The following is a 19,034-nucleotide window of genomic DNA, read 5'->3' as shown; positions in this document are numbered from 1 at the left end:
CGTAACGTAATCATTAAAGTCAAATTCAAAACGCATAAGATAAGGCAGTTCCTTTCGACTCAGGAATGACTTATAACCATGATATCGAAGTACATAAAGTGTCTGGTGTTGTAATCAGATATGGGGAAGCAAAATATTACGTGAAGATGAGTCACATGGCTTGTGAGTCGAAGTTCCCGGCGCAGAATTCGTGGAAGAATGCCAACAGAGAAGCAATACCTGGTAGATTCAATCTACTGTTGCAAAAATTTCATGGGAAAATTCTTTTTTAGTGCATAAACATTATTGAGAGGGGAGATTTTTCCAAGCTCTTAATCTATTTTTGTTCATTCATCACTGATAGCAGTTGCACAGTTATTTCAAATGCTCACTTAAAAGAAGTGATCTAAGCACCGGAAAAGTCTTAGTCACAGAATATCCCGGGTACCAGTGGCGCAACTAGGAATATGCTTTGGGGGTGATGGTAGTACCTGAACGGGAATTCCCAGCAAAAATAAAAAAAAGGCATGCCTGTAAATATGTTTTACATCATTTTGGCACTTAAAATTTAACTTTAAGTTGATGCAGTTGCTGTATATCAAAGCTAGACTTTTGTTTAATTTTTTTTTAATTCCTCTGAGGCTTTGGAGGGGGATCCATCCCCTCATCGCCCCACCATAATTACACCACTGCCGGGTGCTCCATATTATCTATGGCATGGTATTTAGAGGGAGGAAAATCGACAGCTGGGGTCATTTTCGCCATGAGGTAAGGGAGGGAGTATAGAAACCCTGTGTTAGAATTAGCCAGGTTGTAACAACAGGCTTAAACAGGGCTTAACGTCCCATCTACCGGACAGTGTGTTGCACTGGAAGTTCCGTCCACACTACTCTCAAGCAGGGATACAGCCATCTCTGAAAACTTTCTTCCTCGGCCAGGACATGAACCTGGGTCCATAGGGTGTGAAGCCTCCGTGATGCATCAGTGAAATTTTGCTCCCTAATTACGAGGTTAATTTGGATGACTTTCCTCAGGTATTTCATTTCCTCAATCTCCAATCTTGGGTTTGCCTATATGGGGAAAAATGTATTTCCTGAAAACTGCTTTTAATGAGTCAACTTTTTTAAAAAATTGGGTTCTCTGTGAACATTTAGTGATCATCATTCCGAAATTTCTCCAGTATGATACCTTAGTGCCAGAAATGCTAGACGTTAAACCGTGGGAAATGTTGTGCAGGAATGCAACATTATGTTTCTCTTAAATTAACACATCATTTTTGGTGTTGTTTGTGGGTAAATAAGATTATTAGGCTTCAATTTCTTGCCTCCAAGTGAGTAATTGCATCCTGGAAACAAACCGGCCCCTATAGGAAAGGATTTCATGCTGAATACCGAAAAAGCTCACTTATGAAACTTCCTCACTTAAGAAACTTTTTTTGGTTTTCTATTGAAAGTTTCATAAGTGAGGTTTTACTGTAGTATTTTTTTTTTGGAATGTGCTCGAGCATCAGCGGAAATGATGCATTGTTCCAATGGAGGTGGTTAATGGATAAAAAAAATTAAAATTGAATTCCTCGTTGGTGGCGTAGAAGTGAGGGATGCAGGTCACTGTATGTGCCAGTCTCACCAGTTTCCACCGCCCCGGGCCCTTCAGTTATGTGGGACTCCTGGGTGTCTATATACTTTTGAAAATGATAGTACAATCTTTTAATGAAAATTATTTGTCGAAGTTTAGGTTGATGTACATCTTTCATATGAATTTATTGGTTTAAGTAATGTTATCCTCACCTTGATATCCTACTAAAAATACTTCACAAATATTTAAAATTTGAACCCGTTATCATTCAATTATGGGAGTCCTTTGGTGAATTGACAAACGAAAGCAGAGTGGCCTCCATACCTTATAGATGCCTGATAGTGGTGGTGGAATGGTGTTGTCATCAAGTTGTTAGATTATGGGTTAGCATATGTCCAAGATATTTACTATACAGTAGAAGATCGATAGTTGAGAATGCTTGGGACATTCCGGATTAACAATATTTCAGGTGAATAGATCAGTTGCCTAGATGTAGGCAACACTGCAAAACGGAAAATATATTTTTCGTTACCTGCGTTGGCATCAGGGTAAATGATGCATCAATTGTGAGTTAATGGTCAAATAAAGAGAAAAACCCATCAAATTCATAAAATTTATAATTATAGACGTGATTAAAAAAGATTCAAAACATTTGAATAAGTTCTTTGTATGCAACTCGCAAAGGTATTGAAGCTGTGGAATTAATGATGTGGAATTGATGAGACTGACTCATTCTTAATTTTTGAGTAAGAAAATGTTACCTATGCAGCATTTCCCGAAAGCAACCAAAAAGATTGATAAAAGTAGCCGCGAAAATTTTCAGACGAAAATAAATCCTATTTACTGAAAAATGCTGCATTCAAATTATATCAGGTATCCCCATCACCAAAGGTTTTGACTTTTTCTTACACTTATTTCCATTTGAATAGCAATTAAAAAAATTATTTGAATGATACATGATTAAGTTTTGAGCTCATATCCATTTCAATTACAGTAGACTCTCCTTAATACGAACAACGTTATTATGAATTTCTCGTTATTGCGAAGCAAATCGTTGGTCGTGACAAAAAGGCTTATCCAAGCTATAGTAAAAGAAACATTATTGCGAAATTTTCGTTTTTAAGAAATAACGAACCTCAGTCCCGGTCCCGGCGGCTATAAAATGCACTTTATTATGAAGTTCTACAAATAACCAACAACATTTAAGTGGATATAAACTACGCTAAGTTTCTAATAATTGCGCCACGTTTAAGTTCTCCTCGCGTAATGTGCCCAAGAGCGAAAATTATGGTTCTTTCTCCAGCATACACGCAACATCATGTAATAAGTTTCATTCCTGTGAAGCCATGGTGACCCACTCGTAATCGTTCGCAAATTGGACGTACAGTTAGTCCTCTTCCTACGCACATTCGATTTACGAACTTTCAGAGATTCAAAATTTTCAAATTTCGAATTTGGCACCTTTCGATTTGGCCGATGCGGTTCATGGTTTGGCTTGGCATAGAGGAACTCGCACTTTGGGCAAAATCTGAACAGAGTTTCATTGAATCCGGTGTGAATTTGGGAACTGTTCAGCATTTCGTCCGATCATTCTTACCGCGAGGAATGATTTTTTTCAGCTCCGGCTGCGTCGCACGCCCAGCTAGATCAGTTCGTAATATCGTGAGCTACAGCACAATTGTGATGCAGTGTTGTAGGATAACTGTACTTCTCAATGCAATTTCATACAGTCCGGCCGGCGAGAGTCGCCCCATGACGGCACACTAGGAGGGGCAGATAACCCTACGTCAGCACGGTTTACAGCCAATTGCTGTCCTCCAAATGCACCCTCGCCTTGTCTCTCAACGTTGTCAACAGCATAAGGCGCACCAAAATATGGCTAATCCACAAAAAATCCTTTCTTCGAATCACCAAAACAAATGATTCTTCCTCTTTCGGTCCTTCACGCGCGGCGTCCCTTCCGCATCCTCTCTTCGTGGAACCCTTTGTAGGCGTTTCCCTTTTTTAGCTGGCAACCTTGCCCCCTACCCCGACCTAGACCATTCTGTATGTCATCGGACAACTCTCGGCGCCCGAACTGTAGGTTTATGAACTTAGGAACAAGGTCTTGGAACGCATCCAGTTCGTATATCGGACTTACTGTATTCGGGAAGATATCAACCCTCGATTGAGTCGTGCCGCATTCTTCTGTTGAGAAACTGGAACGAATTTTCCTGTTTAAACATATTTCCGCATAATTTAATCCTGTATATTACATACTGTTTTTTCCGATGATTCCTAAAAGAAACGTTGATACGAACTTTGTTATTACGAACCTCTGGTTTTTTGGTCTCGCGAACTTCGTAATAAGTAGAGTCTAGTGTATTTCTTTTTTCATTTACTTATATTAAGGAGGGATATACCACAAAATAAAAATTTGGAACAGGTTTGTACAATTTTTTTATAGGGGTATGTATTCAGTAAACCATTTTATTAATAATGAAATTACTTTTGAGGAATGTTTGTGTCTTTTCTCTATAATGATCCTTCTTTCTGATAGCTGCCCGTATAAAATACGAAATTTAATTGGATTTGCAATTCTTATTGCCGTAGTCAATTGCGGATACTGCATCGAGTCATACTGTCACAAGGCTCTGGATGACAGATTTAGTTTCCTCCAATCCCATCAAATCAGCATGAGAGAAGTGGAAAATAACGTGTACCTGCAAATACTTAGTTTAGAGTTTTCAGAAACAAGTCTTTTCTGGATTGTGGAACATCTGCAGGAGAGGATATCTCCCTCAGCAGCTGCTAGGTTGGCACACAGAAATCTCAGAATCTTCTCACCAGCTGCTCCTTTTCCTTCTTCATTTGCTCAAACTCAAATCCCATGTCTTTCACCTATAACTTTGCCCATATTTACAATCCCCAGCAGTCCGAATAAGAAGGAATAATTCTCAAATTTCACACTGGGTGTGGTTTTGGGTAACTAGTCCCAGTGTTTTGAAGGCTTAGCCTCTCAGAAACAATTATACGTCCTAGATTAGCCTGTGCAATTAATGTATATTGATATTCTGTTGGCTGTTCCTTGAAACAAACTCATCTGTGCAGTGATGTTCTCTCCATTGGTTGCTCTAATTCTCTCTCTACTCCCACATTTTCTGACCGCTTCATCACCGTTTTCATGTTCTTCTTGCAGCAGTGTTTCTATGCTCTCACCCATAACGCTAATGTCAGACCCACAGGGGCTTAAAATCCAAATAATTGAGGACACCGAATAAATTCTTAGAAATAGCTTACTCTGGCATTTTCGAGGACCCTGTAGCCATTGTCAGCACCAGTTTCCTCACAAATCGGTCCCTGTGGTGAGGATTACAGTGGATGTGAGTGTGGGCATTCGTGTGAGGACAAAATATATTTAAGATGGTGTGAAATGGGTGTTATGGAGGGCCAGGGCTTTAAGAAACTGCAAAAAATGTCCAAAATTGCATATTTTAATTTTTTTCACAATGTTCCACTTCCAAAATTTTTTTTTCCAATACACTCGCCGAAAGATATTCAAAAGCACCTCATGAAACATTTTTTTCGTTTAGGCCATGTCAAAAATATTTAATGAAAACATGCATTAGAAATTTTCAAATCAACACCATTTCTCCTTATCTCACTGAAAATTCTTGAAAACAATAGGACATCTGCTCCATTGAAAACGCTTTCAAATTCCACACATTGCATTAAAAATTATGCATTCCAGTCAGAGATACGTATCTAAAGAATAGTAAAAATCAGATTTTCAAGCTAGCCGGCCCTGGTGGGTCTCTAGTGGGCTGGAAGTGTGGGAAGGTTAGCTCGTTTTGATCCCAAATTGGATGCCCTAAATCTCAGTGGGGAGACTTTTCACCCTTTTACACAGCTATGGCCTTTACAGGAATAAATGATATAAACATTGTATTTCAAGTGTTATCCTTATTATACTATTTAATTTTTTCTAATTAAAATCTAATTAAATTTACGTAATATATTTATTAAAGTTTATATATATATAAACTTTATTAAATATATATATATATATATATATATATATATATATATATATAATATATATATATATATATATATAATATATATATATATATATATTTCAAATTGACATTCACACAGGTCGCCACAGGCGAATATACAATCATAATAACATATAATAGAAATTGAAACAAAGAGATAGAAACATAAATACAGGACGATGACACACTGTGGCGTGGAGATGGAATGAAGGCCGAAAACACATGGAAAAAAGTTCACCTGAACCGGGAATCGAACCTCGGACCTTCTGCTTTCCGGGCAGATGCTCAGACCACCGAGCTATCCAGGCTAATCTAATCTCCAGTGTTTTCGGCGGGGATTTATACACCAAATCCCCCGAGGTCTAGCCCTATCATTTGGCCAAGAGATGGCTCTGGGCGTAGGTCCCACCACGAACGAAGAATTCAACGCGGACAGAAGAAGAAATGGAATTAAAGATGGTCACAATCACACACACAGTAGGATAGATATACCACATGCGTTTCGGGGAACGCTGATCCCAAGAAGAGGAAACGAACCATATAGGTCTCATACATTTCAAATTGACATTCACACAGGTCGCCACAGGCGAATATACAATCATAATAACATATAATAGAAATTGAAACAAAGAGATAGAAACATAAATACAGGACGATGACACACTGTGGCGTGGAGATGGAATGAAGGATGAATGAATGTGAATATGCTATGCATGAATGTGCTATATCTATCCTACTGTGTGTGTGATTGTGACCAACTTTAATTCCATTTCTTCTTCTGTCCGCGTTGAATTCTTCGTTCGTGGCGGGACCTACGCCCAGAGCCATCTCTTGGCCAAATGATAGGGCTAGACCTCGGGGGATTTGGTGTATAAACCCCCGCCGAAAACACTGGAGATTAGATTAGCCTGGATAGCTCGGTGGTCTGAGCATCTGCCCGGAAAGCAGAAGGTCCGAGGTTCGATTCCCGGTTCAGGTGAACTTTTTTCCATGTGTCTCTGTGTTTATCGATACTGACTTGAACTATTTATATTACGTGCCACGTGCATTTCATATTTTCCAAAACATTGCATATATATATATATATATATATATATAAATAGTTATCAATCAACAATCATAGTGCCTCCTGTTGTCCATCTTCCCCCCACTCCTCTCTACCAGTTCCTACACATTGTCTTTCACATGATTCCATTTTCAATCAATGCTACAAAGTATCCATTATTGCCTCCCTCCCTCCCACCGACTCCGCCCTCAACCTCCACACCCTCGAATTGGCTTGCATTTGGCACTTTCAAGCCAATAGCTTTCCAGGTCTGAACATCGCATCCTAACCCCTATTCCTAACTCCCCCTCCCCATACACCTCTCCCCTTACCCCTCTTCTCCCTCTTCCAACCCTCTCCTTTCCTCACCATTCATACTTCAGCTGACGAAGAAGCCTGAAGTGCTTCGATAGCTTCGAGTTTATTTATTCAATGTGAGTGTTTCTTTTTTGTGTCTCTGTGTTTATCGATATTAACTTTAACTATTTATATTACGTGCCACGTGCATATCAAATTTTCCAAAACATTATATATATAATATATATAAAATCTTGATGAAAGCGCACTAAGCGAAAATATGAGTATGTGGCCGATCAAGGCGAACGAACAAAAATTGTACTAATAAAAACATAGACACACGTAAAAAAGGAACACTCACAAAAAAACGTTCAGACGTTTCAGCGGATTTCAGCTGAAGGTTTCAGCGCTGAGGATAGCGGATACTGCACGTCACCAAATGAGGCTCAAGTCATTCTTCCCTGGTACGACTACGTATTATTGTAAATGTGCATGGCATACTTCTAGTTTTACTTTGAATGCAGTTGATTTATGTAGTGAGAGTGAATTAGTCAGCTGGAGATGGCAATAGCTGTATGCAGTAGTTTTATGTTCAGTGGAATTGTGGCATTTTTTTCATCATTTGCGTCAATGCCCTCTCCTCTGATCCCTGTCTTTTTTTTCTTTCTTTGATTGCCCTCCTTGCACGTCTGCTACTGCAACATTTACACGCTTGCCTGCCCCTGTATGTGTGAACCAGGAGCCTCTTCTGGACAAGTACAGCAACGTTGTGTTCCAGGGTAACCTGCTCGATGGCCTCCCCAACTGGCTGGACCGACTGTTTGAGGGCAGCACGCATCGCTACTACGTCAACTACTGGCCGGATTTCCCACCCAAGTAAGGAGAATATCAAACCCTTCTTCCTCTAAACCATCTTGCATTTGTTACCCTTGCTCACTTGCGAGAGCTCTGGTGCCACTATCTCTCGCCGTCTCCTCCATCCATCCCCCTCCCCAACGGCCCACCGTCACTCTTGCTTTACACGAGTACACTCTGACTGTCCCAAGCTGCGTTCTCCTTAAGTGGCCATTGCGGCAGTGTTTGAAATGGAAATTTGGAGGGGGATAGAATGATTGATGATTGAGATGAGATTTCAATTTTTTCTTCCTTGACTTCTTCTGGGAAGCCTGCCTATTCATGGGGTATCTAAATTTTGGCTACGGGTAAATACCTTTGTTTTCTCTGTGAAGCATATCGAGATTGTAGAAATAATTTTTCACTCATGAGGGCAGTTGCACCTTTTGGTGAAACACAAATAAGGCCTTCAGTGTGCCAATGATAATGCTTATTATAAATGATTTCTTCAAATGTGATGGTGCATTTGACGTGTACTGTATTATCGTAGTGGACTATTGTGTCCCATTCAACTTTTTTATTATCTCTACACTGCTCTTGCAGTGGCTGCATTAACTCATTGCAAACAATGTACGCACAATCATTATCATTGCATCCTAGTCAGATGTGGGATGCTTGGATGATTGAATCCTCAAGTACCTTGAATAATGAGATACCTAGTTGCACTATTTGATATTCAAAGGTGCTGATATTCTGTGCATTCAAATAATTCAAAACAAATTATTTGCTTCACTAAATACATGCAAGTTTGCACAGTTGTAATAGGATATTACTGCAGCAGCTAACAGAACTTAACAAGCCATTGTAAAGCTTACTTCTGTTTTTATAAACTGATGATCATATGATCTTGTTAAAGTTAAATATCCAGCAAAATAGGGCTGCATTTTCACATCAGTGATATGGACAATAAATGTGCAGTTTGCTATTTTGGAACCTGAAGATATCATGCACCTCTCAAGGTTTAAGAATACCGTTTGAAAAAGCCCAAAGATGGCATGAAGATGCTGAGTGACAAATGCAACCCGGATATTTGATAATGATAGCCATTCTGTTTTCAGTTGCAGTAGTCGAATCCTGTTTTTATGTAAGTTGTCAGCTGTTAATAAAATTTATAGAGAAATGGTCATGTAGTATTCGATATTTGAGTGAATAGTTCGAATTAGATGTTTGAGTTTGATTTTCAAATTGAAGATAATGGTGCATATTGGATCCATCTCTTATTCTTGAGCTCATGGAGTTATGATGATTAAAGCCTTCCAACTGAGAAGCAACAACGTAGTGTTATTGTCAGGTCACTGGTGGTTCTGTTATTTGCTGTAAAGGAGAATATTTTTGTAATGATAATACTCGGTAATACTTTTGGATAACCTAGCACCAGCCCATGGTAGGAAAGGTATGGATGCTTTTGTGTCGAGAAATGTTTCTACACTCATCGAGTCGAATTGCAGTTTTGAGGAAATAGGGTCTTACAAAAAAAACGCAAGTCATTTGTCTGGTGAATGGCCCCCATTTGATTTGAAATTTCTTTGTATAAGCTAGACTGCTAGTCTTGCATTCTGCTTCAAACATTGTGTATGCATTTCTCTGAAGACCTTTACGCTCGAATTTAAGGAAGGGAGTTCCTGCTGCACCTACCTCTGGTGATTTTGCCTTTCTCCAAGTTTCTGTGTTTACATTTGTGGAAGAAATCATTCAAGTTGTTGCGCTGAGGAAGTGTGGGAAATTATGACACACTTGAACCATAGGGGTCAAGGGATTTAACACCTTTTCGGTGGATGCTTTTACTCTACGTTGCTTACAAAGCCATTGAATGTGAACTGGTGAAATCCTTCCAGAAAGCCTTGTAGCATTTGCATATTCACTCCCTACTTTTCTTCATAAGGATACAAAAAACTGTAAAACTGATAAAAATTACAAATTTTTGATAAAATTTCGGTAGGGGTCATGACACCCCCCTTCCGCCAATCCGCCAGTGGCGACGTTACAGCCATACACAATGTATTATCAGAGGAAAATCCTCACTGTGCGGGACATCTTTTATAAGTAATCCTTGGTACATACCTGTTTTAATATTTGGCCCCATGTGAATTCATTACCTCACTACTTCAAAGTAACAATTTTTTTAAACATTTTATTTCAAAACATGCAGCATAGAATGTGATTTGTATTTTACAAATGTTCAAGTACATTTATTCATGTATTCAGAAGACATCTAATTTGGCTGTTGTGTAGTGCCATTGTAAGATAGAGAAAAATTATTTTGTTTTTCAAACTTAATCAAATATCTATTGGAAAAATGCCATTCTGTGTTACCTCTTTGATGTTATCTTCTCTTTACTGAGGAGCCAAATTTTCAGTTTTCAGTTTTGATTCATAGATATTTTACTGTTTTGCTTTTTTGAATGTGCTTTGTCAGCCTTTACAAGGTTTCAAAAATATGGATAGTGTAAGTGCTGGTTTCCAAGAACCACGCATCAGTGGTAGCGTCAAGCGCAGGTGTGATCATGGACATGGGAAAGCGGTTTGCAATGTCGCATCAAACCACTTCACTAAATTAGAGACTTCGGTCAGGCAGTTGCAGCTGCATTGTGTGCCTAAGAGGCAACTGCTGCGTGATTCTGCTGACTGCTACAGTTCCATCGTCATGCAGTGAAATCACACCATCCATGATGATTGGAAACCAGTTGTACAGGGCATGGCAACTGGTGTGCTTTAATGCCATCGCACACCCACTGATACATGTTTCTCGGAAATAAGGGCTGTGTGTTCAGCATTTTCTCTAGTCTCTTTTTGAATCTGAGTGATCGGAAACTTAGAATTCCTGAAGATTGCACTTGTCATTCTTGCACGTCTCCTTACAAAGGTTGAATGAGGGATTGAAACGTTGTTGAAGTGATTCATGCTAGTGATAATTTAACCCTTGATTCTTGTCTCCACCCTCCTTGTGCCCGTCACCAGCCATCACAGTCCGCAGCCACAACAAGCTGACGTTGAGTTTGAAGACGTGAGCCCTGGGGACTGAGGGAAGGAGAGGAAGCGAATCACTATTCTCTCCTCTCTCTTGTCTATTCCTCCTCTCGATCTGACAACAGTGCTCCTCAAAAGAGTTTATCAAGCATACTCAGGTGGAGGAATGCCATGAAAATCCTTGGTAAAAAAATGTGAAAGACCAACACTTTTCTTGTTATGGCTGCAGTTTGGAGTGATTTGTTACAATCATCATTCTCTCCTCCATCTCTCTGAGTCGGACTCGAGGATTAGATCCTCCGAACAGAGCTAATATATATATACATATATACATACAAAGTGCATGCTGCCTCTAATGCCTTCCAGTGAACAACCATGTGCCTCAATGAAAAATGTGTTAAAATGTCAACCATAAGACTTGACTCGTGATACACAAAATTGTCTTGGTATGGGCAAGCATCGCCGACTTGAAGACTGTCCATTGTTTACCTTTAAATTGTTGCCAATCAAGTAAGTATGCATTGAAGTGGATGGTTACGTATGCATTAATTGTGAATTTGCCATTAAATATACATATATGTACAAATAAAACAAGATCTGAGTGTGTATATGCTGTAGGGTGCATTATCTTGCATTTTCTGGTCTTCTGAGTAAGAGCCGTTTTCCTTCTCCATTCACGCTTGATTTGTGGGTGTATGAATCAGAAAATGCAGTTCATTTCATTATCATGGTGTTCGCATTATGGTGAATTGTTATTTGTTCAGATTTAGAAGGTTGCCTGAAGGAATTCTTGGCTCTGATATAAGCCCTATCTCAGATGTTGTATTGTCAATAAAATACAGCAAACCCTGTGTAAGTGTATTTTGTCTTGTCTTTAAATTGGGTTGACGAATGTAAATTTAGTTTGGCAAATGGGTTTGAAAATCCTTCAAAATGCTTTTGCTTACAGTTATGTATTTTTTGTGTGTATATATTTAATGCTGCTTGTAGCTGAGTATTTACTTGAATATCATTTTGGGTGAGCTTGTTGATGAATTTTTGGGTTTAAAACCTGAGTATGCATGGATGTAGGGAACTGATATATAAAGAGTTAATTCCAAAAGTTTTGGTTTTTATCCATCGTGTCAGAGATTGAAAAATAAATAGGCCCATTTATTTCAGTTTTTCAATTGGTTGCATTCTTCTCGAGCTTTTCGTTGCTAAGCAGAAGCAGTTCATGGCATCTCAGCCACTCCTTGGTCATGTGTTGTATGGTCCTCATGTAGTTTGTTGTTGTTTATGCTCCAGTGAGCAATGCCCTCCCTCAGTGAAAGGTTGTCTCTAAACAAGAAAATGAACCAAACCTCTGGTGACATCACCAACTTATGAAAAGCGGGCGGAAAGTTTTGTGTTTTCTGGTAATGTAATTGCTGGTGGATGGCTGGATTATATTTTTTCTCCATCCACGAAATTCTTCCATTGAATTGTGATTCAGTTTGAGTAAATGATCTCTTGTTTCCTCTTGCACCAAATTGTTTGTCTCTTGTTCCTTTTCCCTGACTTATTGGCTGTGTTGAGATCAGAAGGAGATGAACTGCAGTTAGTAAAATATTAACTCTTTATTACCACACATTTTATTTCACATTAAAAATCAAAACATTGATTCCATTTCCACAAAACTTTGTGAGTAATTGATGATCTTGCTTGAGTGCCACTTGAGAATTTGATATGTGTATTACTGGCTTAGTTCTTGTATCATGCAGCTGGTGTGGTACTTTTGCTGTTTAACTCATGAAATCTGGAAATGTCACGTGGGCACGTTGGACCCCAAGTCCTTTGGATTCGATAGCCTCCACCTTCTCGAAGTTTTCTTCTCTTGAGTCATTGTTTTGAGGGGAATGAATACGTTGTTTGATAGACTTCATCATTGCAACGAAGCTGCTGAATTTTGTAGTCGTTTATTTCTGCGGGATATGTCTTGTGGTGTCATCACTCTCGATTGTTGTCCAGAATTAGCATAGGCTGCCAATTATCTGTTTTGTGATTAACTTTGTAATGGGGTCATACATCCATTTGCTTCAGTAAGTTCATCCACACCCAGGGAAAGGAACTGACCTACCTTAAGTGCACGAAAATTTCATGCCTATGGCTTAGTTTTGGGTAAGCTCTGCCTTCATCTGTCGATACCAACCTATGGGTTGAATCACTGAGTCTTTATGTTCACCCTCTTCTCTTTGTGTTTCAGGCCTTTATAGTCTTGTCACTGCGTTTTGCCTGTGACAAAGTTTCTGCTCATTTTATTCATTCATTTGTTGGCACATCACGTTCACAGAGGATCCCTAAGCTACTCATAAATATATGTCACATAAACTATAAAAGAAAACAATATAATAGTATAATAAACCTTTCATATTTACAAATATCATTCACAATTCACTAGTGAAATTCACCAACACTATATAAAATCAATTTTCAACATTACACTAATTATATTTATTTACTTTGATGATAATTAACATTATTAATTTTATTTGTATTCATTATACTTTACCTATGTATTGCGATTGGTGAAATAAATTTATCATAATTATTTCTAATGCATATATCAGATTTTATAATCAGTTGTTGTGTCTTCAAAAAATTCTTTTATTGAATAGGAACTTTTTTCAAAGAACATGATTTTTGTGTGTGTCATAGAAGCATTTTTGAAGGTAATGTCAAAGCTACTATGATACAAAGATGCTTTGCCACACTGAAAGTTTTATCTGTGGCAGGGGAGGAATCCAATCCCTTTACTATCGCATGGTGTCATGGTGAGTTTCTTGAATCGGTCTTCACGTCATGTGACATATCCAAGTGCTTGAGGGTGGACAGAGGTTGACTAGTTATGCCACAGTGTGGGGTGATAAGATTCCTCTCACCTGTGATGAGGCTATTGGAGCGATCATGTAACGGGGAATACTTTGGACCAGGGCAAAGATTAATGGGCTCATTTATCTGTTTATGTTCTTTCACTGGTGATTGTGATAGACTTTGCGAAATAAAGAGATGTGTATTTTCCCCTCTTTGATCTTCCTTTTGCTTCTGGAGCTATTTTCTTTATTTAGAGGGAAAACCAATGGCCTTAACTCTTTCAAAGACAAATTGATGTTGTCAAGAACTAATGGCGAGTGTGTCTCCTCGGTCTTGTGCATGAACCTCTTGTGGTTTGTGATTTTTTTATGCTCTTGCTACCGATTTCCTCCCTGACTGAAAGGTTCTCCCTGAAATAATGAGTTCATGAGCCGAAACTAATGGCATCACAACTCATGAAAAGTTGGCACCAGTTTTATGGTTTAAAACTTATGGGAGGATGGCTGAGTGGGAAAGGTCTTGTTTCTTTGCATTTTATATTTCCCTTTATTCATTTCTTTCCATCGATTGCTATTTTGAGTGAATGAGTCTATCATGGCTATTTATAATGTTTTAGAAAGTGAACCATTGCCCAGTCAGCCGCTATTCATGGAAGGAAGGGGGAATGACTTGTGGTGTATGTATGACGTGTGGTGTCAGGGATATTTTGCACAGGAATTGTTCTCAATCGTGGATGAATTTCAACGTTGGTTTGGAAAGTTGAAGTTCCAAGTATTGTTTGTTCTTTGGTTGTGGGGAACATCTAATTGTTCTCACAATGTTGCAAAGTTTTTTTTTTATCTGTGGTATTATTTTAACTCCTTTGCACTCTTCTCTTTGTCAAAACAATAAATTTGTAAATACTCTCAAACTTATGAAAAATGAAGCTAGGTACCTGCATTTTGTCTCTATAACGTAGATCTTCTTAGTAGGTATATGACAAGTTACACTGACAGTTGCAGAGACAATTAAATAGTACCCAAGCAGTCAAGAAGAAGCTGCGTTGCTTCAAAGTACATACATAAAATGAAATGGGGTGATGCTGGCAAAAGAATAATCTAGTTATGTACTTTGAAGTGCTTTGATTGGACTTGGTGTGTGAGAAATTTCTTTTGGCCTCATTTGTTGAAAATGATTATTTGTTCATTTCAGATTTATATCATGGAAAGTAACAAAGATTTTGTTGAGTGTTATGTTAGAGGAAAATAATGTGTTGTTATTTCTCAGCTTTATGAGTTTGGTTAAAAACTGTTTATTGCTTTAGCTGGAGTCTTTGTATTATTGTGTTTGGCATGTAAAGGAGAATTGGTGAGGTTGTTCCATCGTTCCTGTTATGTTGTCATCACTGTAGTTATGTTTTACAGTGTAATGTCTACTTGAAAGGAGAGTTTTCCTGAATTTTATTGTGTGAGGAAGTGATTTGCAGCATGCTGTTGTTTCCTCTTGCTCCACATTGTTTGTCTCTTGTTCCTCTTTTATTTGTCCTATTGGCTGTGTTGAGGATGAAAGGAGGTGTACTGTGGTTATGGAAGTTATGACTATTTATTAAGGCAAGATTTTATAGAGAATTATGTATCAAAATATTTATTCAATTTCTGCAAAACTTTGTGAGTAATTAATGATCTTGCTTGAGTGCCACTTGAGAATTTGATATATGTATTACTGGCTTATTTCTTGTATCATGCAGCTGGCGTGGCACTTTTGCTGTTTAACTCATGAAATGTACAAGTCTGTATGGTCGAATGAGTGTTGTGTTTTGTGTGTGTGTGTGTGTACTTTGTTGTGTGAAAGCATGCCCAAACAAGAGTGAAATTGCAAAGTGTGGAGGACCTGGGTGGTTGCAAAGTTCATATGTATTACATAGGTTGTTTTCAGGATAATATTCCTGATAAATTTGTAGTCTTTATTTAGTGTTGAGATTTTGATATGAATCTTACTCTATCAAAAAGAGGCCTGTCCTAACAATTGTTCTACTGTTAATCATTTTGGCCGAAACAGGTCTTCGTTGCTGTGTCATAATGATGGAACCCTTTTTGTTACTTGCTCATCAGTAGCATTTTTCATAGACATTCATCTGATTCATCCATACCTACATGATCTCTTCTCAGAAATCCAAAGTTGGTATTGTTTGATTGTGGCTGGGTATTCAAGTGACTTGTAATACTTGATGCTTCAGTCTTTTTGAAAAAAATTACAATAATCGCTGCATTCTCTACACATTTTGAGAGATGCATTGGCATATCTTATTGAAACTCCCAAGAGGTAATAGTTTCTTTTATATGTAGACCACTGATATATTGTGCTTTTTAGCCAACTCTTTGAGCTTGTAGGCTGGGGGAGTGATTGTGCAATATTTTGGATAAGTTTCATGCGAGCATCTGTAGGAATTTAAAAATGTAAGTTTCACTGCCAAATCAACAAGGCTGTTTTCTTCTTTCTAGTGCAAATTATAATTTTGGAAACTCAGTAAAGTCAACCATTTCTATGCCTACCTAACCAACTGCTTGTATCACAAGCATATGTAATTGGGGTGGATCTTTTTTGATGATGTAGATTGTTGTACCATCTATGAAAGTACCATTAAAGGAGCTTTTCTTTTACCTGCTTGGTAAATTATCTTTTATCTCCTTTTTAATTTTATCCTTAGAGGTTAGGCTGTCTGCTAATTGTAACCTAGACTGTTACACTATGTGTTGGAATAGCGCCAATATAACGCCAGCCAACTGTCTCATACATTATGAAAGGTCATGTGCAGGCTATGTGCAATATGCTGAGACTACAAAGCAGCATCTAAGGGGAGCGTTGGTTGAGCGCTTGCTAATGTGCTCACCAGAGGGTTTAAATCCCAGGTAGGTGATGCCCCCCATTCCTCAAAGTGCCCTCGGAAGTGAACTTGTTCCCTAAACCTAAATGCTTGTTATTCACGTGCCTGCACCTTTTCTGAATTTGAAATTTGTGGAGGGGGGGGTTTTTTTATGCATATGGTCTCTCTGTAGTTGCTATTTTCAACGCTAGCCCACTCGTGGTGTGGTTGCAACCTCCACATAACCTATCATTCAACTGACACCTGGAGGCGGTCGTCAACTTTTGAGGCTGATTGCTTTAGAAGTTAACAGTAATTGCTTCCATCATATGGCCTTAATGAAAGGTGGGCTTGTGGCCCATGGAAACCATCTTGCTTACATTCTGAAACAATGTGGACCCTTATTCTGTTTCCAGTTTAAGACCTGCGTTGGCACCCGGGAAGCTGGGCTTATTCAATAATTTCATTTCACTTTGATTGCAATGGAGTTAGAAAGGTAAAGAGAGACTTTTTTCCATTTCTCAATCTGTTGTCCAACTCTAGAGCTGTTCATGGCAACTGAAGTCATTTGATGAAGGTACAAAGTCACGCAAAATGGGCCATGGCATCTCATCTACTCCTTGGTCTTGCGTGTTGGCCTTGTGTTCTTCAAAGTTGCTTACACTCATGTTAGTGATTGATCCTTCCATGAGTGATTTTCTCCGAGTCAATGAACGAAAACTCTGTGTTGCTTCCAATTTGTGAACAATAGGTGGCAACCTCTGCCTTGTTGGTTTTAAAATTAAAAGACAACTTCAGAATGGCATTAGTATAGATTAGTATAAATTATTAGAAATTATTAAAAACAGTATATATAAATTATTAGAAACATTAGTATAAATTATCTTTTCCTTCTATCTGCTGAAATTATGTTAATAAATTGAAAATTTGGGTCTGATTGAACGATCCCATTTCCGATAAATTATTCATTAGTGACCTACAGATGTTGCTACAACTCGGTTGTGCCTGCTGCAGTGAGCAAGTACTTTTCCTCTTTAGGGACTCCTCACATTCCCTGCTCTACGGAAAGAGGTAAGGGTAGCCAATCAAAGTGTAACATTTTGTGCAATTTCTGTAGGTGTAATCCCCAGTTTCGTAGATATGTGCAATGTAATCAAGTCCTGATAGTGTCTCGCCTAATGATGTCTTGTAGTGTAGAGTAAGTGTACTTATACTAGAGGGCTCACGGCATAAGCGGAAGTGGCATCGAGAGTTTTAATTCTTAAAGAGCAGATAGATGGCCCTGGAGTTGCGATCAAGTGGTGAGAGATCCCTCCCTCGTTCAAGGTCTTCTGTTGCCTCTCCCCCTTCCTTCCCGCCCTCCCCTTTGCCGCTCTTCCTACCCACATTGCACTATATATCGTCAAAATATCTAGTATGTCTTCAGCTAATATTTAGGAAATATGTATCTTGTAATAACTTGTAGATATCTTTTAGACATATTGTAGATATCTGAATGTCTGCTTTTTCTGTATCTACTCAGTAGCTTGAACAGATATTTTCTAGACATTCATAATCAAATTGGACCCTCTGGGAAAATTCAGGATAAATGACTCGATTATCATATGTTTTGGTGCAACAGGTAAGAGTTCAGTTTTCAAACAACAGCAGAGCAGGAAGCGAGTGTGGGGTGTCTTCTGGAGATTCTCCCTGGCTCTCTGGCTTTCGCTTCTTTCTGAAAGGGGCTTCCTCCTCAGATTCCGAATTTGAACTTTCCAAAGCAGCGAACAATTTCCTTTTAGCTTTCTCAAAGGAGTCTGCAACATGATCAATAAATGTTGACTCAGTGTCTTGGAGTATATAGATCTCAAAGAATCTTAAATGCAAATTTTTGCCAACATATTTATACACCTTCATCAGGGATAAGAATGAATATATGTGCATAATTAACATTACAAAAGCGTTATTTTCTTTACACGAGGACAAAGTTATTTTAAGTTAAAAATAAATACTGGTGCCATAAAATAAAAGATAACCTGATGCGTTTTTAAAGGTTTAATCAAAAAGTTTAGGTTATAGAGTTTTTTTTGTAGATTTCAGCGCAGTTTCAATGAAAAAATTCACAAAATAGTTAATATAAGCGTAATACGTTAATATTAAATTTTATAAGCTGGGAAATTCTCACTTTTCATTACGTTTTGACTTTCAAAATTGCTATTTTGCATTAACTTTTATGAAATTTTTTGAGAGCCAGGATAGCGTCAAAATCCATTTTCGGGCATTCAGTTTCCTAAAAACTTTTCTGGGGAGTACCTCCGCAACCCCCGATACAATTATGAGCCCTAGTCCAGGGACCCAAACACCCCAGACCACTATAGTCACCACTAAACGTTGCGACCCTTTTGCCTCAGGATATATTATATGGTCAATTACACGTGGTATGTGACTGCGTAGGTTTCCGCGGTGTCGAGGTTCCAAAATTCCGGAAGAATGGAGATCTTGGTACATGTGGAATGTTCACGAATTGATAAACCATCGGCTGTACATTTAAGTACAGTTTTCTAAATTAAGATGAGTACAACCACAA

At 38.4% G+C, this 19,034-nt stretch overlaps 1 protein-coding gene and 2 non-coding genes across 5 annotated transcripts in view; 2 read left to right on the top strand and 1 right to left on the bottom strand.

Moving 5' to 3' along the window:
* LOC124159577 (dnaJ homolog subfamily C member 16) overlaps positions 1 to 16,265 on the top strand; it is a 98,456-nt gene extending 82,191 nt beyond the window's left edge. For 2 of the 3 annotated variants that reach the window (XM_046535476.1, XM_046535475.1), the window contains exons 13-14: positions 7,673 to 7,809; positions 10,786 to 16,265. In XM_046535476.1, coding sequence (XP_046391432.1) covers positions 7,673 to 7,809; positions 10,786 to 10,849 — 201 coding nt within the window. In that variant the 3' untranslated portion in view covers positions 10,850 to 16,265. The remainder of the gene's footprint in view (positions 1 to 7,672; positions 7,810 to 10,785) is intronic. The other variant, XM_046535477.1, reaches the window with a different exon arrangement.
* On the bottom strand, positions 5,827 to 5,899 carry Trnas-gga. The gene has a single exon. It is a non-coding gene; the product is annotated as a tRNA-Ser (tRNA).
* Trnas-gga lies at positions 6,498 to 6,570 on the top strand. The gene has a single exon. It is a non-coding gene; the product is annotated as a tRNA-Ser (tRNA).
* Positions 16,266 to 19,034: the final 2,769 nt, after the last annotated feature.

The sequence above is a fragment of the Ischnura elegans genome, chromosome 5 (genome assembly GCF_921293095.1).
Source record: "Ischnura elegans chromosome 5, ioIscEleg1.1, whole genome shotgun sequence".
Lineage (NCBI taxonomy): Eukaryota > Metazoa > Arthropoda > Insecta > Odonata > Coenagrionidae > Ischnura > Ischnura elegans.
This window is presented reverse-complemented; position numbering and strand designations above follow the sequence as displayed.